The sequence below is a fragment of the Cynocephalus volans genome, chromosome 14, assembly GCF_027409185.1.
Source record: "Cynocephalus volans isolate mCynVol1 chromosome 14, mCynVol1.pri, whole genome shotgun sequence".
NCBI lineage: Eukaryota > Metazoa > Chordata > Mammalia > Dermoptera > Cynocephalidae > Cynocephalus > Cynocephalus volans.
The window spans coordinates 92,989,539-93,011,799 of NC_084473.1; the positions used below are offsets into that span (position 1 = coordinate 92,989,539).

A 22,261-nucleotide genomic window follows, 5' to 3' on the forward strand; every position below is an offset into this window, starting at 1 on the left:
AGAAGAGAAGATGGGTACGATAACCAAGTATAATTCACAAACCCAGACTGGACTACAATTTGAAAAATAGTTCTAGAAACATTCTCTGTACAATGAAGGATATTGGAATATAGTCTGAACATTAGGTGAAATTCTGGAATTATTAACTCTCTTATGTGTTATTATGATTACATAGAAGACTGTCTTTAAGAAAAGCACACTCAAGTATTAACAGATGAAGTGTAATGGCGGCACCCATAATTAATTTCAACAATACACACACAAAACATACACAAACAAAATGTGAACAACTGCTGAATCTAAGTGAAGGATACAGAATGTTCATTCTTTCAACAGTTCTGTATGTATGAACATTTTCATAACAAAAGGGTGGGGGATATTATTGAAATGCAAAATAAAATTCTGTTCTCAGAGGTAAACCTTACTCAGAGTTTAATGGATCCCAAGTCAAGAATCCCTAGCTTAGCTATTTCATCTTTTTATCTTCCAGAATGTTAACTCAAAGTAATGAGATAATCCAAAACTTCAAGAAACAAACTATCAGTCCCTTATTGTCAAACCACCTCTTATGTAATACAAGTTTGACCTTAGGATACAAGGATTAAAATAAAGGGGCTATCAAGAATCTAAACAACCAATTCAAGTATCCCTCAAAACACATCATGCACACACAAATGAGTGCATGTTAAACTGGGGAATATGCTCTGTGGACTGCACTAATGTCAACTTCCAATGGTCTGCCTTGGTTCTAAATCATGCCAGCAGACACAGTATAAGGGTCTAGCCCAATTTGCTAAAATTCAAAACTGGAATCCAAGTGAAATCTTTGGCTTGAAAAGTGATCATTTGCTTTGCTTTGTTCTGTGCATGTACTTCACTTATGATATCGTACTATAGCTATACAAGATGTTATCACTGGGGAAAACTGAGTGAAGCATACATGGGATCTCCCTATACATTTTTCTGCAAATTCCTGTGAATCAATAATTATTTTAAAGCAAAACACACATTATAGATCTGCTGTCCTAGTATCACCCAGTTTGAACACATCCTTAACCTACTCCTTAAACTCTTCCCAAAACCAATCAGATAAAAAACATGCTCAAAAGGACCCTTCAAAATCCTTAAGATAGTCAACTCTAAATAGTATTAAAATCCAAAAAGAAATATGAAAAGAAACTTTACATCTCTTGCAAGCAAATACCTCCCTTCCAGAGTCCTTAGTCGCCTCACCCTAGAGTGAAATCTGAATGGCTCAGGTGATTTTGTTTCCCAGGTTCACATCATCAAGTAAAGCAGGTGAAGTGGCCCCACATTTTCACACTCACTGCAGCCAGCTCCAAAGCTTGACTCATTTGGCTGCCAATAGCTAGGGGAGAAGAGCAGCCAAACCATTCAACTGCCCGCACCGTTTGCTGTTCTTGCCTGCTGAGACTGAGGAATAACTAGTAGCTGGGTAACTGCATCTCAATTTCACTTAAGGACTCAGGACAAGTCTGTGATTTTTCCCAAGAATAAGCATTTGTACCTTTTTGCTCCTGGGACAAAACTGAGTGGAAGTCAGAAACCATGCAGAATCCTGCTCTCAAAAGAACCCTCTCAAACAGTCCCTCCTATTGGAGTTGAAACAGAAGCATCAGCTGCAAAATCTCTCTCACTCCACCTACTCCCTTCTGCTGCTAGGTCCCAGCCAGGCCAATACCTACAACTTCACAAGAGCCGAGGCCCTCGATATGGAGGGTAAGCAAGGGCATGTTTTCCAGGCTGCCAACTGCGCACAGTCCTCTATCCATAACACTTAGTCTTGGTCCTGACTGTGCCCCAAGCTACAGCAGAGGTCACTGCATGAAAACAGCACACAGGAAACATTACTGAGAGGCCAATATGGTAAATAGTTGATTTGGTTTGTATTTTTTCGAAGACTCGCCACCATCTGGTTTTCACTTTACCTGGATACATGGACTTTGCATTAATTATTTAAGGAGTGCTGCAAATACTTATATCATGTATTTGTCCAACACTGCCTGATTTTTTCAGGCAAAGAAATACCTTTTGTATACAATTCAACAAAAGTGGAATACAAAAGCACTGATTACACACATAGGTATGTCTTTTATAGCTCAGCCCATAGAAACATGATTGAAAGGAAATACTCCAAAGAACCAACAATGGCTACTGTAAAGTGGTGGGAGTATAAGGATTTGACTTTTTCTTCATAGTTTCCTGTATTTTATACTTTATTTTTTGCAATGATCATGTACTGTACGTTTATCACCAGAGCCAGGCTTAGGTGAAGAGGACCTCTACAGAAAAGACAAACCCCATTTATATTCCATTTGAGATGTGAAAGGAGGCATACTCTGGCTGGCCACAACACCTGTGTCAGGTGAGAAAGCACAAACTGAAGGGCACAGCAAGGAAAGAAAGTGAACTCTTGGTTCAAAAAATTCCAAAAGATTACATTTAAAATGGTACCCACTAGAGCTTGCCAGTAAACAAGTCAAGATGTGGTTAATAAACACGCAAAAACCATGGCTCCAGCAACAGCATTTCCTAACACAGCACTCGCAAGATGCACGGCAGACTGAAAGGAGATTTTGGTAGGAAAGTGCCACTGTTCATTCCATTCTCAGAGAAAGCACTTCATAAATAGCTCAACTACTGTATTTAAATTACAATAAGCTAGAATTTGCTGCTCCTTCACCACTCTTTAAAATAATCTTAAAATAATTTTCACTGGAAAACATCCAATAACCAACTGATTTGTATATCAAGACAGGATCACTATAACACAACACAACAGAGTCCGTATCACAATACAATACGAGCATGTTTTGGGCATTCAACCAAACTGGTATTTTTTCATTTTAAAATCTCCATTATCCTCTTTGACAGAGAAAAGAGTGGTCACCTCATAAAATATCACATCTGCAAATATGTGTATAAAGCTCTATCAGTTGTCCTGAAGTCTAGAGACAACTATGTTTTCTTATTCTTACTGACAAAATATACATAGCAGAGATGACCATGTTGTTAGAGACCAAGTACAGAGAGCAGAGCAGAGGAGGAACTCTCACTCGATTATTGGCTGGCACAAATGAAATTGGTTTAGCTGTTATCTCCCTTGTTAGACCACAGATTTGGGGAAATTATGCTTGATTTAAAGATATCACAAATTCCCAAAGCTGTTGGTTAACTTTCTAGAATCTGTAAAATATGATGTTGAATCCTTTTCATAATTAGGCAAGTCAGAAGCAATCAAGAGATCATAAAGTAAAATTTCAGATAAAAATACAATAACTTAAAATCAAAATGACTTAGTTCATAACAATCTATGGCTATTTTTAAAATTTAAATATGGACCCATGCATATATGTACTTATATGTACATACATACACACACACGCATACAATTACTTTTTGTCTGGGTTAGAGTCTCCTCTTTCCCAGCTAAAGCTGCATAGTAAATCCTCATGCGACCATTTCAAGAACTATTTTTTGCTACTAAATTTTGCCAACAATCTGCTCAGCATTCTAGCAGATGTTTCTGTTTTCCAACCTCTGGGAACTTGGCTGAATCTGTCTTCTTCCCCCATGTTAAAAATAAAAGAAATGGCACAAATGTGGCCTAATACCTTAGACAAGTTTTTCCCCACCCTACCCCCCTCAATCTCCCTATTCATGTGACCTCCATGATCCCTTCTCAAATCTTTTCTTTTCCATTAGAGAAGATGTTTCCAATTATGGTCCACTATGCTGCCAAGGATGACATCACTCAGATGTGTGTGTGTATGTGTGTGTGCGTGTGTGTGTTTTTAAGGAAAATGCTACTGATTCTTTGTTACTTGGGGGCCATCCGCAACAATTTAAGCCAGCGAGTCTGCTGGACCTCTGAACCTATGATGTCACAGGATGGCAATTTGTTCAAGTGATCAGATTCTCCAGAGTAGTAACTCTCACGTTGTATGGGGGGAGGCGCCGCAGTTGGGAAAGAAGATCCTTGTCTTTTAGCTAACAATTTCTTTAAAAACATGTGCGATCAAACCTTACCTCAGTGACATCCATAACTTTGATGGCCGCCAGCTGACCCGTTTTAACATGTCGACCCTGAAAAACAAAGGGGAAAAAAGATCAATAAGCACCAATGTGTTGCACAATCATTAGAACAGAATGGTTGAAGTTTCCAACAAATCATGTCTCTTTTATACTTTTCTCTTACTAACCAAAAGTGATGATGAAATAGTCCTGTGCTTTCCAATAGAATAATATAGCTTGTAATACCAATAAACCACACTTAATAAACAAGGCAATTAGAACAAATAAGTTTTGATAAAGCAAAAATTCCTTCTTTCTTTCACGGGTTTAATTTACATGACATTACCTCCAAGCAACTTAAATAATGTCTCCTTCTACACATCAGGTTGACCGCCCTTTCCTTTTTAACATTCCACCTGCAAAAACTAAACAAAAAGAAAACCCTCTAGATATGCACAAACAACAGTAATTTTTGCCTGGTATGCTCCCAATACCTATTACTTGATTTCACAAGAGTTACATATTAAAAGTCTTATTTGAGCTTTCTTGCAATCCCAGTGGAGGGAGATTGGAGAATTACCCAGAATAAAGGGAGTATGGAAAGAGATTTGGGGGAAAGAGTAGATAGCTCTCTTACAGCTATATTGCAATTCCTGACGCAGGACCTAAAAATTTTCATATCACTAGGTATTTCGAAATAATTTGCTATCATTCTCCTCTCACCCAGATGAGGAGTATTGTCAGTCTCGTTTCTCTTTAACCACTCTTTGCAATACCTTGCTAGTCATTTCTCAGGATGGTAACAGAGCCACCCCGACATCCTGAGCTTGATCTACTTAAGGACTTTGTGGAAAATGGATCTTCTGCAAAAAAATGTGAAACAGAGCATCTCCATATTTTCCAAGAGCCTGTCTCTCTTGTAGTCTTATGATGAAAAGAGCAATAAATTTCAGCACATCAAACTTGAGGAATGCTCTTCATTTATTCTGAAGAGGCTACATAGAAACTCAAGTTACAACTTGGACAAAAGCACCTCCATGAAAATGGCACTATATTACAACTATTACACTTAGTAACTGTGACATGGGCAAGTCACAGCATGGTGTGCCTCAGGCTCCTGACCATAAAACTGGGATAACAGCGGTGTCCACTTCATAAGGGTTGTTGTGTACAGTAACTGAGGTGCAAAGAACAGCATGTGGCACCTGGTCAGTGGCCAAGTGCAACCCCAGAATAAAAGGCACTTTGTTTCTCTCAATCGATGATAGTATCAAGCAGCTCTTATGACTGACTGACAACAGTCATGAAACCAAATTATGATTTTTCTGGAATCTGAGACAAAACAGTAGAACTTAAAAGGACAGAGTATTAAGTAATCCTCTGATACTTTCCATATAAAGGATACAAAGATCATCTCCTTACCACCTAATCAATTCTCAAGCCTATTATTATTCCTGCAGTGTGTTTATTTCCAAATTACTAGAGCATACTTCTCACTGAGAGAAACCAAATGATAAAAGGAAATGTTACACAATTTGTGGCTCTCCCTCTTTTTAAGAGGGTTAAGTACGTTGTGTTGGGAATGTGTTAGGCAAAATGTGGGGAAGGGGAAGGTCTTCTGAGTATCTGCTATGGCAACACTTAAGATCCCTACACTTAAGAAAATCCAAGGGTCTATGAAAAAGCCTCTCCAGATGTTTATATAGAGGGATCTTCCTTTTTTCTTTCTTTAAACAAGTCTTAACACAAATAAAGCTGTAAAGAGCAACCAGAAGATAATGTTTCCTTCTACGCCTAAACTCAAGACCCAAGTTAATATTCTCAAGACCTAGCAGTTTAACAGTGGCATAAAAGCTGAAATTTGTGAATTCACTCAGCATTCACTTTATATAGAACATGAGTTTCCCTTACTAAAGAATTACAGAATCAGGACATAAAAACTAATTATTTTTGTGACAGAGGCCAAACCATGCAAACGCATTAGTCTTTGTCAACACATACTAGGTCTCCAAATGAGGTCCATTTAAAATTTAAATTTGAATCTGGAAATTGTCTAAGAATTCTTGCCTCCTTTCTAAGAAACAAGACAATGTATTGGAAAAAAATAAATGTGGGATTCAGGAATCCTTGGGCTCTCATTCCTTCTCTACCACCCATCACTGTATTTTCTTGGGAAGGTTGCTTAATTTCTATGAGCTTCCTAAGATTGTTGTAGGACCCAATGTGTTCAGGTGCCTTGCACCCATTCTAGAGTAAGGGAGGCTATAGATAAAGTGCAGAGCATGTAAAAAGCCCTGGCCGTCAAGCTTAGCACACAGTAGGCTTTCAGCTGAGCTTCTTCTTTGTTCCACCCCACCAGGGGCCCATGCCGAATCCCTACCCTTTCCCTCTAATTCAGATTGCAACTACCCCAAAATTTACGTCTATTTCTAATTTTTGAAAGGCATGACCAATATGAGGGCAAGTAGTGAAGTACTAAAATCATTATCTAATTATTAAAACAAAACAAAGCAAACCTTTAAATTTGAGACTAAAAGAAGTAATAATCTACCTGCTGAGATAGGCCATCTCCGTGTAAAAGAACCAAAATGGCCAGCAGAACAGCCTGAGGAGAAAAACTAAAGCTGGGACTGGATGTTAATATGCATGTAATTGTGTCCTAAGGAGGCTATACCAAGAGTTTTTAAAAGGACAAAAATTTGTGTGATTTACTCAACACTACCCAAGAGAGAATACATTGATTCCACCCTCAGTGTGGGCTACAAGCTTAAATGTGCATAAGCTGGGTGCCCCGACCCACGCCTCCCCTGGTACCCCTTTAGCTACAACACATGGCCCTCCTTTACAATGCCTAGAGTATGTGAAGAGAAAATGAAAATGCACGTAATCATCAACAGACCGCACTGTGCTAGGGACTTAAGGATACAAGAGAAGTGTGAGACTATACCTCTATTGTATCATTCCATTTGGACCTCCCTAATGTCTCCTAAAGCCTGCTCCATGTAGCCTGCTCACTACAGATGAACAATAAGGCCATGTGCTTCACTTGACTCTGGATCCAGCACGCTGGATAGCTGAAAACACCTAACTCGTGCATGGAGAGATTTTGAACTTAATTACCAGGGTTGTTCTTTCCCTTTGTATCAACCATTCTTAAAATGTTCCAGTACATGGCTTGGTCAGTATTAAATATACATACTTAGCAACCACTGATGAACTTTATTTACTCTCTTGTCCTATAATCTACATTTCTTGAACATGGTGCCCTATCCAGGGTCATAAAATGCCAGATGGCAGAGACTGAAGGCTCATGGCTTGCTATTATTTATGTGAAACCATGTAATTGTTAATGCATTTATGAGACATTTAATGATGAAAGCCCCCAAATACTATTAACATCTATTTTTTCAATAGATTCTGAAAAACCCTTATGAAGGCAACAAAGCAGGTAATTATCCTGTTCTACAGATAAGGAACTTTGAATTTAAGTTATCTGCCCAAGGTACAATGGCAGCAGGATCCCCTTTCCATGATGATTATATAAAAATGCAAAAGATGGACTCCTACTTTTTCTATCAGCTTGTCAAATTTCTCCTACCAAAATATTTTGTTTTTAAAGAAACAGCTTATATTATTTCCCCTCTATGCTTTCAAAGGGTTAGCGGACAGCAGATTTAGAAAAAAAATTTTAATCAAATTGATACCATTTCATGCAAAGATTGATTGGCTCATACTAACCAGAATCATTCCCTTATATACAGCAACTTTCATGGCTTTTGATTCATTTTTAGTCTTTAAATTTTAGGAAAATGCATGTTTCTTTTTTTTAAAAAGAAAATGTTAACTATTCTTGGCAAAGGTCCAAGCTAAGGAAAATGGCCTAATTTTCAACTCTCCTTCATGTTTTTAACCATGTCAAAATTGCCACCTTGCACTTGCACATATGCAATACATTCACAACACATGTTCTAAGAAAAATCATACCACATGGTTTTAAAATGCCAGGCACGGTAGCAGCCTGTCTCCCTCCAACGAAATCTGTCCTTGGCCTGCAGAGAGGAATCTAGAGGTAGAAGGAGCAGCATTCAAGGGAAGCTTTTAAATCCCAACAAAAAAAGATGGCAATGTTCCTATCTCCCTAAATTTTCTACTACCACCAAATACTAGGTAACTAACTCATGTTACCTAAATCCCAATAACTCCATTAAAATATATTTGCCAATTAAGTATGCCCATTGCAAGGCAGATTCTGGTGTTAGGATTAAGAGTAAACTTGAAGGGGTGTGAATGAACTCAAGAAACGAAAGACAGAGCCCTTAACTCAGCACTCCCATTCTATGAGATGGTCCTGCCGCTATCCAATACCAACTACTCTATCAAAAAGTGTTACTGCTCGTCCTTCCGTTGCACACCTTAGCTATTCAATGGTGCCACAACCTCACACCTTAATGAGGAACTGCACCACAATGTAAATGCACTTTTTCCGTTCATAATGCTTTTTACCTAAATCTCTCCTTTCTTCACAGAATCATAAAGATTTTGTGCTGATTTAGCCTGACAGCCAGTGCTAGAATAGTAGAGGAGAAAATTCTATCAAGTTTATGACCCCATGTAAGGTAAGTAAACATACAACTTAAGAATAACAAATGCTTTCTTCCCTCAACAGCCCAGAAGGGTGCACACTTTTAGCCTAAACTCCAGCAACATGCCCCTGTGACACCTGAGAACATCACAGTCCTTGAGATAGGGCTGTAAGAGCAGATGCAAGACTCCAGGACAGCCCTGCTCTTGGAACATTTAGTCAACAGGCATTTTATATGCATTACTGTTTTCTCCTCACACAACCCAATATAAGTACCATTATCTTACCCTTACGGACGGAGAAACTACAGTTTGGAGGGGGTCAGTCTAACCAGCTCAAGACTCACACCTGGACTTGTTCCCTATGTCACGCTGTGGACTTTAAAACAGAAATGACCACAAACGTCCTTAAGACTTACTTAAAAACTTACATAAGAACTGCCAGGTATACTATTCTACAACATAAATATTTTAGTTGATTATAATCAAACATGGCAATACAGTAACCAATAGTAAAAACGTATTTTCGATACTCGGCCTTTTCCCTCCTGTGATAAATCAAAGAACATCCCACAGGAATTCCTTAGGGAACTGGAAGGCATGTGAGAGTGTATTCAACACCACTGTCCACAGCTTTCTAAAACTGATGGGCTTTTGTTTGTTCTTGCCTTAGCTCATCTAAATTTTTTCTTTCAACAAATATTAGAGATCAAAATGCTGGGGTTTTTTCTGATTTTAATTTGAAACAAAACCTTCAGAGATTAACTGCCTGAAATTGGCTTTATATTTGCTTAATAGCAAAGCCTACTAATACAAATCTCAGCAAGCTGAAGACTGACTATGTTTAACCAGAGCCTAGGACACGTCCTACACTGCTAAGGGGACAGAACATGGCACTGCCTTCAGGCAGCTTATAACTCAATAGTAGAAATACTTCAGCAACAGGACAGTGTGAAACCAATTGCTCTTCTTTAACAGGAATCGCAAAAGGGGTTGTTAAGGGAGACATGACTATGGAGTTAGTGGCGTGGACCAAGCATGGAGGCTGCGGCTTAGCCTTCAGAGACTGCCTAGATGGCCTTGAAGATCATCAAAGGACAAGACACAGATTCCTCAAGATTTGAGCTGCAATAATCCTTTCCAAATCCCAGAAGGGGATAGGAATGCAGGTAGCAACAGGCCAGGAAAAAAGAGAACACAATGATTCACCCAGGACTAGAAGCTGTGCCATAAAACCACATCACCTCTCTGTACACATGCAAGGACAAGAGGAGCTGGTCATACACTGCACCCAACCAAGAAGGTGCCCATCTCCTTCACTCAGTCGAAGAGGGGATTCCACAGTCATGTGAAGTGCGTGCCTGCTGCAGAAGGGAAACAAACCATCCAACTGTGAAGCTCTGTTCATGTTTGTTCCTTGACTTTTAGTGATGTTTTGTTGGTTTGAGGGTGTTAATATTTTAGATTTAAGAGGTTTATAGGAGGAACAGTTAAGTTTTTCTATTAAGCAAGTCACGTTCGTACCAAAAATCATTCACTTTCACCCATGATGTTCAGACTTCTGGGACCCACCCCAGACCCAACATAAGAACTGTATACATGGGGTACAGGAATTCATGGCTTTTTTGTTGTTGTTGTTCTTTTGTGTGACCGGTAAGGGGATCGCAACCCTCCCGCACTCAGCCAGTGAGCGCACCGGCCATCCCTACATAAGATCTGAACCCGCGGCCAGAGCGCTGCTGCGCTCCCAGCCTCGCACTCTCCCGAGTGAGCCACGGGGTAGGCCCCAGGAATTCATGGCTTTTAAATTCAGTGTACAGTGATTTCTTATGCACTCTGAAGCCTGGGAATCACTTCTCCAAGACTGTATGAATGGCTCGAACTCCTGTTCTTTAATTCCTTTTGAACTATACAGTATTTACTAGAATAATATGTGCAACTTACTATCTTAGATGGAGGTTTTGGTGTGTGAAGGTTAGATTCACGACAAGTAAATTCTAACAAATATCAATTACGTTTTTCATAAAAAACATAACTTACATTCCTAAATGTTTAGGAGCTCAAAGGACAGGTAAACCTACTTCAACAAAGTAAGTGATTTCACAGATGAGAAAGCCCAGAGAACTAAAAGGAATCACATCTGGCAGCTAAACCAAGCCTGGTTTGTCAATTCTCTCCCCGGAATGTCTCATCTACAACACTTGAAAATTCTAATTCATTCCCCTTTATGAGTTGCCTTATTTTTATCAGCAAATATGGAACATATATGACTGTGTGGTGGATGGCATGAGTTCAGCACTGGGCAATCCACTGGTCACTCTTTCTAATATTGTATTATCCATCCTCCCCAAACACAAAGACCATCTTTACTAGTTCTGCACTGTAAACCCAGAAACAGGTCTCACTCTTGAGTGTTCTTTTCCAGGAAGTGTCTGCAAAAAGTCTGAAATTACCAAAGGGGGAGGACATATTACCCAGACAGCACCTCAGGAGTCATCTAAGATAAGGAACCAGGTAATTAACTTGGGAAAGAGAGCTCAGAGCACTTCAGGAAACATCTCTGTCTTCTAAACACTCCCCTGCAATAGTACAGAAACAAGGCAACATGATCCCACTGATCTGTGTGCTGTTCTCATCGCACACCTCCAAAGTCCAAACTAAGTCTGAGGTGAGTGGGCTCATATTTTTGCACATTTGGTCAACTACTATTTCTAATTATAATTAGCATTTGCTTATCAAGTTCTCCCTCCCCCCTTCCATGATGAGGACTGTGGATGAGCAGGTAAACAAAGAAAGCACAGGAATACATAAGTGTTATGAGATCAGTCAGGACTTGCAATTTAATAAGACAGTGCTCCTATTCCCTAAAGAGTTTAAAATTAAAAGCCTCAATATAGAATCATGACTTCCTTAGGTCAGAACTACCTTATCTGGAATAATACTCTCTTTAAAGAAAATTATATCTCAATCACAGGGAATTCTGCTAAGAATGAAACAGTCAAAAGAGACAATATGGTGAGACTTTACCTAATGCCACCACCCATTCCCGAATAAATGAGTCATTCATGGCTGGGTTCAAAGATAACTAAAAGGAAAATAAATTATGTACTACATCTTTTATCTTTAAGAAGCCAATCTGGGTGGAAATCTTTCTAAACCCTGAATTTTTGAGTACATTAAAGACACTTTTCTTCATGGCTCAGTGAAATCATTACCAACATCAATTACTATGCAGTCCTTGCAATTAAGTGACAGCTTCAGGGAATATTACATCAGGCAGTAATATTCTGACTCCTACAAAGAAAGGGACCAGTCATCTGGGCTCTGCATGCTAGTTCTGTCATTTACAGTTGTGTTATAGAACAGATGGGGGCAGAAGGTGGTGCGGGCCTAGCCAGGCAGCAAACTAGGTTCCAGTTAGATGAGCTATCACTGTGGCAAAAATCGCCTCTATGTTAGAGAAATGGAGACAATCTGGATGAACACATAATGAAAGGGTGCAACAGGAGAAATCCTGACGTGACGGTTCATAAATACTTCCTTCAAAAGGGGTGCTATGGTTTAAAAATTTCCAGCAAAGTTCATGTATTGGAAACCTGACTCCCAATGCAACTGTGTTGGGAGGTGAAGCCTAATGACAGGTGACTGTAGATTAATGCCATAATCACCAGAGTGTGTTCCTTATAAAAGGAGGTGATCAGCCCCCTCCCCACTCTCCTTTGCTGTATGATGCCTTTCACCATGTTATGTTGCAGCAAGAAGGCCTTCACCAGATGCTGGCCCCTTGAGCTTGGACTTCCCAGACTCTAGAATTGTGAGCCAATAAATTTCTGCTCATTCTAAATTATCCAGTCTGTGGTATACTGTTATAGCAGCACAAAACAGACTGGTGGCAGGGAGGAGTAACTAGTCAGTTGGTCAGGTGGAAAGAAAGGGCAGCTGCTTTTTAAAAATACCTGATAAAGCTGCATTAAAAAGGACAGTGCCCTTTCCAAGGGAGGCAACAGTCCTGTAGTCCAGACTGAAGAATGTTTGAAGAGGGAAACTGGCATATTAAAAAGCACCAACAGTAAAGCACCCAGAAAATACAAAGAAGGACATGGATTAGCATATCAATTCTCTCATCAATAGTAAAAGAAAATGTATTGGCAAGGTTTCTTATCAAAGCAACTAAAACAATGGAGATTTCAGATTCTGCAGGCAACTAAAACTGACATTTATTACACGTGTGCAACTGCCTTTTCCTCTACTCACTTGAAAAACCCAACTGCCTTCAGATTCAGGAATTTTAGTTTAAAATAGCAAAAGAACATTTAATATCATGAAAACCTCCCAATTCTTTACTAAAGGAAAACTTAGGTATAAAGCTATTCCTATATTTTAGCTACTAAGTGATATGGTATACGACATTCAACAGTTACATAATTTAATCAATTTGGTAATAATGCTATACCTGAAATTCAGTCATATGACTGTCAAAATATATTAAAAATAAATACTATACTCCTGAAGGTTATGTAATCCAACACTGACCAATGGGAAGGGAGCTTTTCCTGGATAGCAATCTACAGGATCAGGCCTCTGATTGACCAGTTGGGGAACCCAGATTAGAGCATAAAAACAATAAACAGGCTAAACTACACCACCCACCATGAAGCTAGAGCAGACAGGCACTGGAATCCAAAAGTTCTATGATTCCATATCACTCTAGAAGACATTATACATAAAATAAACTGAGTGAATTTTAATAAAAAGTTTGTTTATTATAATGGCTATACATTTATCCAGACCAAAAGATGAAACAGGGAATTCTGTGGGGCTCCTTTCCTCCCGCAGGAAGTTTATCTACATTTCTCCCTTGTGACTTCACAGTGCACTCAACTTTATTATATCCACAGCATAATCACGATATTGATATATCACTTCAAACATCACTAAAGCACTCAAACTGAACTCTTCTCGTTGGCTTAGAGAACAAAGTTGACAGTTTCAGACACAAATCAAAAGGCAAGAGATTAAGTGATGAAAGGGATTCTGATTCCATTCTGGGCTCCTGACCCACCCTGGGCCCATTTCTACTCATCACCAACCCAGCCTTCAATTAAGGTCTTCAAACTGTTCCTTACTTCTTTCTCAGCACATCAAGAAGCCGACTCTAAGATAATACTGCCCTTGAACTTGGTGATATTTCTACTATTCATACAAAGTCAAACTACAGGCAGCTTTGCTTCTCCTGAACTATTTCTAAATGCAAGTAAAATCTGGTTTCTGAACTTAAACTTCTGTCGTTGTGCTGCAGGCACTAGCACAGTTTAGAGGACAGAATCCTTCCCTTCTTGTGGTCTCTGACGGTAGTATAGTCACGAGCTGGTTAACAACAGGGATACATTTTGAGAAATGTGCTGTTAGGTGATTTTATCATTGTGCGAACATCACAGAATGTTCTTACACAAACCCAGATGGTACAGCCTACTACTGCACACTGAGGCTATCTGTCTTAGCCTACTGTTCTGACCACCATCATGTATCTATTGGTCAGTCACTGACAAACATTGCTATGTGGTGCATGACTGTACATGTTTTCCTTCTGGTATTCAAAGTTTGCATAAAGCTCTTAATCTGCCTGTGCTGGATATTCACAAGATATTTCATTCATTACTCATAATTGCATTATTTTTCTTAAAAAAAGAAAATAAGTAAAAAAGAAACCCCAGCTTTAGAGCTTTTCTTTGAGGTTCTCTTATCAGAAATAATGCACCCATACCATCAACTCAAGTTTTCAAAGTCAGAGCACCCTCAGTGCAAACTCATACCATGTCCATCTAAAATTTAACTTAGTCAAAATGAAAAAAACAAAAAATAAAATAAAAAATAAAAACCTTGATTTCTAAAAAGGTATTTCTGTTGAAAGTAAGGATAGAGAGAGCTCTTACTTCAGCATTTGAAACAGAAAATTCCCTCCTCAAAGCATCTTTTGTTAAAAATCATGAACTACTACAAGGAAGCACACTCTAAAAACTGATGAGTTTTCCTCAGTGTTATACAGGAAGCACACTATAAAAACCGATGAGTTTTCCTCAGTGTTTCTTTTTAAATTGTACACACCCATTATCACTTTCTCAGAATAAGAATCACAATGAAAGATTTTGTGAATAAGTAAACAAAATAAAAGGGCGGTAAATCTTTACTAAGGCTTAAATAAACCTAGTGGTGCTGATTAAATCAATGTTCTAATCTCCTTCCCTGACTACTCTGTATGATGAGGCCATGCAATAATCACATTACATAATTAAAAAAACAGGCAAAGTGGAGTTCTGGTGAAATGCATGCCCCTCCATTCTCCAGTCCCCTCCTCACCCTTCCTCTCAGTGAGCAGACCTCTGCTTCCCCAACAAAGGAAGGGGTGATGAAGCAGCACTCACCGTGCATTCATTCTTTCAACAAATGTTTTTAATAAATGTGCACTTGTTTATTATGCCTGGCACATGAAAGTGTACAAATACTTTAATACATAATACAGGAAGTCCTCGTAACAACCTTACAAAGAAGAAAACCATCCCTATTTTACAGAAAGGAAGAAGAGGCCCCATGAGGTGAGAAACCCAGCACAAGGTCCCGCAGCAAGAGGGCCAGGTGGAATTCTGAATCGGGAGTGTCTGGCTTCAAAGCTCTAGTAGCTGATCACTGACTTGGATCAGCACTTTTCCTCACAGGCCGTAGTGATTTAAAAGCCAAAGGTCCTAGTTCCAGAACCTCAGTAACTCATCCCACTCAGTAACTGACAACAGCCTGCAGGTGAAATCAGGATGTAAATAAAACCTGTCAAGGAAAAAGCATCTGTGGGTAGTCGGGGGCTGGTATGTTTCTTCATACAACGGTATCTGTCCTTCCCCAGGTGCAGCTCAGGCACACAGAGGCTTCCAGAAAGCATTTTTCAGAAGGCCCTGTCCCCTCAACTCCTCTCACCCCACCCCACTTGTCAGTCAACCCTGACTTGTTCCACAGCCTCAGGTGTGGCACTCCAGGTCCCCTGAGAAACCTGCCAGCTGCCATTGCCCCAAAGCGCCGCCCATTACCCCCACGAGACACCGCCTGTATATGGCCCGCCCTGCGGAACTAGTGAGAGCATTTCCAGCGTCTAGGCAAAGGCTGGGCTACCAGTATAAAGGGAACAACCCAAAAATGATGCAAAGGAGAAGGCACTAAGAACTCACCAATGCCTGGCAATCAGAGAATGCCCCACATGTTGTGCTGGCCACACAAACCAAGGGTCGGTGAAGGTGAGCACTCACAAACTGTGAAACTGTCTAATCAATTCTTTCAACACTCTGAACTTGCGATGGCGGGAAAAACACCCAGCGCCTCCCCCTTCTTCCCCAGGATTCTGAGGTCTGCCCTGTGAGTCAGCCCAAACCCATTCATTCCCTTCATCAACTCCTTGACAAGACAAGCTCTGTCTGACCTGCTGCTCCAGGGAAGTCACTCTCTTCAAGTGACAGCCACGAGCATCTAAAACTATCCTACAGAATCTTAGGGAGAATTGAATTGAAACTGAACTGAAACTCAGCCACAAGTACACCAAAATTTGCTTTCCTAAGATAAATCCATAACACTAAAAGTAAAAAGAAATTCCAATCACCTGAGTCAATCACTCTGTCAGTACACAGATTTATCATGTTGAACAAGTCTCTCAACTTCTCTGAAGCCTGGCCATGGTCCCTGGTCCTGAGGTCTACTCCACTGCCCAGCATTTTGATTTACCAGGCACTGACCTAGACACGAGGGATACAACAGTGAACAAAGTAGGAGAAATCTGTGCTCTCATTCTTGGAGGGAGACACAAGCAATAAGCGAGTAAATACATACATTTTCTACTCTTATGAATATATTCTGATGGTTAAAAGAAAGAAGGAAAAAAAGCTTCAAGGAAAAACCTGGCAGAGCAAAAAGTAGAGGGAGTGCCAGGGATGGGGAGGTTGCCGTTTACACTGGACGGTCTGGAAGGACTCTCTGATACCCCGCCATTTGGGCACAGGGCAGATGGAGGTGATGAATGACTCACCCTGTGGGACCCTTATAAGCCAAAATTAATCTTCACAGGAAAACGTGCACAAGCACCAGAGGGTGGGCTGCACTAGCTTCATTACCTGTGCTGCTTGTAGGTAACACAGTGGTTATGTTCAAGCTTCAACAATGGTGACATGCGCCATTCCTCCTTGCCAATTGCAGACACAGTGCCCAAGGGATGCCCCACGGCTGTGTGCCACTGTGAAAACAGGCACTTCCCAGCACACAAGAATGGGGACTCTCTCTGGGCATGTCCAGCCACCCCCAACAATGGCTTCTTCCTTATGCAAAGCTCAAGCTTGGATTAGAGAGAAAGGACTACCAGATGCAAAACCAGAGGCCCTGGCCAACAAAAGTGGCAAGATTTCCTCACTTGCCACCTATCTAAACATCTGTTCAGTAATCACTTTTCAAGCAAAACTCATACTTGAGATTAAGGCCTAAGGCCTATATTGGCAGATCCTGGCTATGATTTTCTAACTAAGCACAGAAAGCAGTCTCCTTTCTTTCTGCAAGGACAACAAAGAAAAAAAAGGAAAAAAATGTCTTTTTAAAAATAAAACCCTAAATTTATAGTGCGCTTCACTGCATAATACTATTTGGTGTGGCTACTTGGGCTATGAGGTTACAAAATTCAATTGTTGAGGAATATGATAAAAAGCCAATCAACAGCCATATCAAAAATAGCCTCCGTGTGTCATCTTGTTATGGTTTCACTCCTCCCACCTCAAATTACCCTGGCATCTTATTTAGGAACCTCCTCTGAGTTCTACAGCCAGAAACCACTCTCTAGAAGCTAACAGCAGGATGCTTCTTCCTGTGAATTGGACATCACATTTCCCAGAGAGAGAGAGAGAGAGAGAGAGAGAGTGTGTGTGTGTGTTTGGGGGGGGTGCTTTTCATCTTTTCTTTTTTTAATCAACGTTCGAAAAATTAGGAAGTTGTACACTTAAAAAATCCAGCTTTGTTAGAGCTAGGCCTCTAGGCTAGGCCCAAGGAAACAGAGGAGGCTGCTTGCGGGGCCTGCAGGGGCTCTCCAGCATCCCCACAGTGCTCATCCCTCAGCATATGCACTTGCAAGGCATGGGCCCAGTATTTTTGATTGGAGAATAGCAGTGGTTCTTCAACCCGATCAGTCACTAGAAAGATTTCTGTTGTTGTTGCTGCTAGGTGTTTTTTGTTTTGTTTTTAATTAAATATGCTTGGGCCTCACCCAGATCTACTAGATCAAAATCTCTACAAGTGGGGCCTGAGCCATCTGTAATCTCCTCCTAAAAAATTCAAATTAACTGCAACCATGGCCTCCCAGGGAATAACGTCAGAAAGGCTCCAGTAACCACCAAAGCCCACATTCTCAATAAAAAATTAAAAGCCCCCCATACCACCACCACCCTGGATCACGTTACATAAATTAGACATCATACCACCACTAATAAATTGCATGGCTGTTATCTCCCGGACATGTGGAAACAAGTGTGGCCCTGACAGCCTGGGAGAAGCCCAAGAAGCAGATGCCACATAACACTCCAACAAACTGTTAAGTGACCACACAACCACCCCACCTCCTTCCCCCTTCACTGGGGTGACCATGTTAACTTATCATCAAACAGGACACTTGAGAATGAACAGGCACTAATATTTAAGTATGCCACCAAACAGCAGGTATGAACCAGCACTGCCTTAGGTAAATGGGAGCTATGTTCACCCTCCTTTCACTGGGTTTCAAGAATCTTTGTTTTAAGAAAATAACAAAACAGATGGCAGATTACTAATTACTGGATTCTAAGTTCTCACCCCCAGCACTAGCCCAGGGCCTGCACTCAGCAGGCCCTCAGTAAAATGGTTTTTCAGTGAATAATTGAGAGGCCAAAAGGTGCTTGTGAGACAGATCTATTCAATAATTTGTAAACACAGACCTCTACAAACAATCTGAAATAGGAGGTACCAGCTTCTGACCTCTCTTTCAAGGAGGCTTCCTAGAAAGTCCACCCCAGCAGTTCCCCGACTTCAACAGGCCACCCAGGAATACACTCAGTGAGATACAATTTCTTCATAGGAAATACACTCAAATGAAGGCAGCCAACTATGACTTCTGGGGTAGACAGGGCTTCTCCTCTCCAAGGCCAGACACTCCATGTTGTTGCTTATGGACACAGACCAGTTGCCCCCAAGAACTCACCATCCCAAACTACTGACAATGGCCCTGCAAAGCCACTCAACAACATCGTGCAGAAAGCTTCAAGAGTTAAGACAATGGGGGGGGGGGAATCCTGAAATACTGCTACAGAACACAAGAATACCTACAACCATGTGAAAAACAAAGAAGAAAACAGGAAACCCTAGCTCTCCATTACAATGATAAGCAAAATGGAAGTGTGATAAAATAAGCAAGGAGACCTAGACAGAGAGACCTGCAGCCTGCCCAACCGTGAACTCCAGGGCTCTTGGAGCCGTCCACAGTCCACCACACCTGAGCCTCTCCACAGCCCCTTCCAGGGTGCTCCCAAAGAGCCCAACCTAGGAGAAGCACAAATCTCTTCAGCACTAAGACATTCCTTTGAAATCAGAACTGAAAAGAATCACACAAGGGTGCTTTCGGGATGCTGGGACTGTTCTGTGTTCTGACTGTGGTTACACAAATCTATACATGTTTTAAGACACAACAGACTCTGACATCAAAAGAATATTAAAGTCAATTTTACTCTATGATAATTTTTTTTCCTTTTTTTTTTTTTTTTTTTAACCGGTAAGGGGATCGCAACCCTCGGCACGGTGTGGTCCACACCACGCTCAGCCAGTGAGCGCACCGGCCATCCCTATATAGGATACGAACCCACGGCCTTGGCGCTACCAGCGCCGCACTCTCCCGAGTGAGCCAAGGGGCTGGCCCTTTATGATAATTTTTTAATAAAATAAAAACTGAAGGGAAGCAGCAACAATTCAAAACCCAGGACACCTCTGGGCCCTTTGGCCTCTTTTCCTGTCTGCTCAGGGAGGGGCCCCTCACACAGTCACATCCGTTTAGGGATTTTGCTTTGTTGGCACTGTCTTCATTCCCTCCTCCTCACTGCCCTCCCTTTTCCTATTCTTATTACACTGCCATGTAAGAAAGCTGCAATTTAAAGTCTCCAGGGTCTTCTGTTGGGAAATTATCAAAACCAAGACAGGTATAATTCCAGCCCCAGGTGCTCCTGTCAGGGGGAACTACTGGGGCACAGAGGGCCCACTGGGGCACAGAGAAGCAGAAGAAAGGGGGTCTGAGAGTCAGCAATATTTACAAACCACTACTCTACACCAACATGAAGGTGTACTCCACTTTCTGAAAACCCAAAGCAAAGAAAACAATCTTGTCAATCCAGATAAATCAAGGCAGAGCAGTTCACATCAAAGTACATGGTGAGCAGTATGGGCTCAGGCCAGGAGGCAGTGAGCAACTTTGACAACTGCCAGAGCCCAGTCCCCTCTTCTGTAGCTACATCTCAGAGTGTAAGGGGTGTCTGGGGTATGTGAGGGGTGTAGGTGTGTTCTAGCACAGTGCCCAGCACATGACGAGACAAAGAAAGTTAATTATTGTGACTGCATGAGCAATTCTTTACATTATATGGAACTTACAAAACACTTTGCAATGTGAATGCTGAGTAAGACTTAATTAAGTTTTGCTTTATGCACTACTTTTCCCATCTAGTGCGAAAAGTGAAACACACTATTATTCCAGACTAGGTGGGCAACTGACAAAACTCAGCAACAACTTTTCTTTTTCATCCTTTCTTGGGTGAAAACACACAAAATAATCTCATTTGGGTCTTTGGAAAGGGAGTCACAACAGTCCATAATTTAAAAAGAACAAAATTCATGTGGACATAAATATTTCCATAGCTATGCCTCTTTTTAATTAGTAGGTGTGGTCCTACACTGGCACTTAGGTCAAATAATTTTTTGCAACATTCACTAAAGTTCACCAAGTCTAAAGAAATTTTATCCAATATCTCTCCTTTTTCATGTGTGTGAATTGCAAATTCAGATTCAGTTTGTTTAAAATGGGGGACTTCTGACTATAAGCCTTGAGGAGACAATTTGCCCTTCCAGGGAATAAAACACAAGGAATTTGTATCTGAATGATTTTCAGACTGTTGAGATGCTGAGTACAAATCTGTGGCCCTCCAGGCCTCTCCATTAGAGGTCATGCCCAAGTAGAGGCCAGGACAACAATGTTTAATTTGGGCAACATCCTTTCAACACACACAAAGCCAACAGACTTTTGATACCTAGCAGAAAAATCACACAGCACAGGAACAGCAGAGCTAGCTAGAGGCCTGGCCTTGCCATGCTGAGGAAGACTTGAGAGGCCTACAGAGAAGCCCCGCAGACCCACCGTGGGCGGCAGTGTCAGGACCACCAATAATTAGATTTCCAAACCATCAATCACAAGTCATCAAGCTATGGTGTTTCACTCTTAGTACTCTAGTAAATTATTTAGGGATTTTGCTTCTGTTTAAAGAATGATGGTGAGCGGGGTCAACTGGGCATCTTCTTGTTATAATTTCCAGTTCTTCAAATGATATTTCCATCTGGGAGCATTGTGCATCTCAACTCATGATGTGAATGAGGGAATGACAATGGTAGGTCTGGCTCATTAATTGCTGCAGGCACTCACTGTACAACTCAACTGCTCATGTGCCATCAACTGCCAGCAGTTAAAAATATAGCTGAAACAATGAAATTCAAGCAGAGAGGTCAAAGTCTAGGAACAATTTTAGGTGGAAAAACGCTCCCACTTCTTTCTAGAAGGCATCTGAAAAATTTCAGTGGAGACTGAGCACTTGGCTCAGAGGAAAACATGAAAGGAAAATATCTAGGCATTACATAACTGGGCAGGGACGAAAGAGGAGGGACTGGTAAGCTTAAAGAAGACCTGGGCCTAAGTATAAGTAATACAGAAAAGTGGGATGTAACTTACAAAACGGCACAGTTCCAATGCCATCTTCTCATCTCACATTAGATCCCAATGGTCTAGAAAAGTTCTCCCCAGTAAGTTAATTAGGACCTCAGAAGGGGCAAAAAGGTTTGCTCTCGCTCCTTCACCCATTCTGCTCACCCAATTCAGTATCAGCATCTCCTCCCTACCGTAGATCAAGACTTTCTGGGTATGATAAATGTCTCCCCTTCACCATGCCCCGACCTTGGGATAGGCTCAGAGCCTCAGTCTTAATCACATCAGAGGAAAACAACTTGGAAAGCTCAGTATGATAAAATTAAGATGTGCTACTTACATAAACATGGTGACATATCCAACTACTATCATCACTTTTTAAAGGTATGTATTATTTTAATTGTTTAACGACAGTAACCCCTGCCAAGATGCTGTAAGTGGCATTCAAAATATTCAATTTTGATGGTCACTGAGCAAATCAACCAAGTAGAGCCTAGTAAAAAAGACACCTGGGGAGGCTGGGGGGTATGGGGACCCATTTGTGTAATCTACATCCATCTGGATTCTGGTCACAACTTGGTGCCACCTGGTAACAGTTGTCTGCTCCAGCTTAAATATCCATTGAGACAATTCTGGGCTGCCATACAA

The 22,261-nt window shown here is 40.9% G+C and overlaps 1 protein-coding gene across 24 annotated transcripts in view; it reads right to left on the reverse strand.

Annotated features, from left to right (window-relative positions):
* Nucleotides 1–22,261, reverse strand: part of MAP4K4 (mitogen-activated protein kinase kinase kinase kinase 4) — a 199,029-nt gene that overhangs the window by 98,237 nt on the left and 78,531 nt on the right. For all 24 annotated transcript variants that reach the window (XM_063077966.1, XM_063077962.1, XM_063077968.1 and 21 more), the window contains one exon: nucleotides 4,051–4,107. In XM_063077966.1, the coding sequence (XP_062934036.1) occupies nucleotides 4,051–4,107 (57 nt within the window). The remainder of the gene's footprint in view (nucleotides 1–4,050; nucleotides 4,108–22,261) is intronic.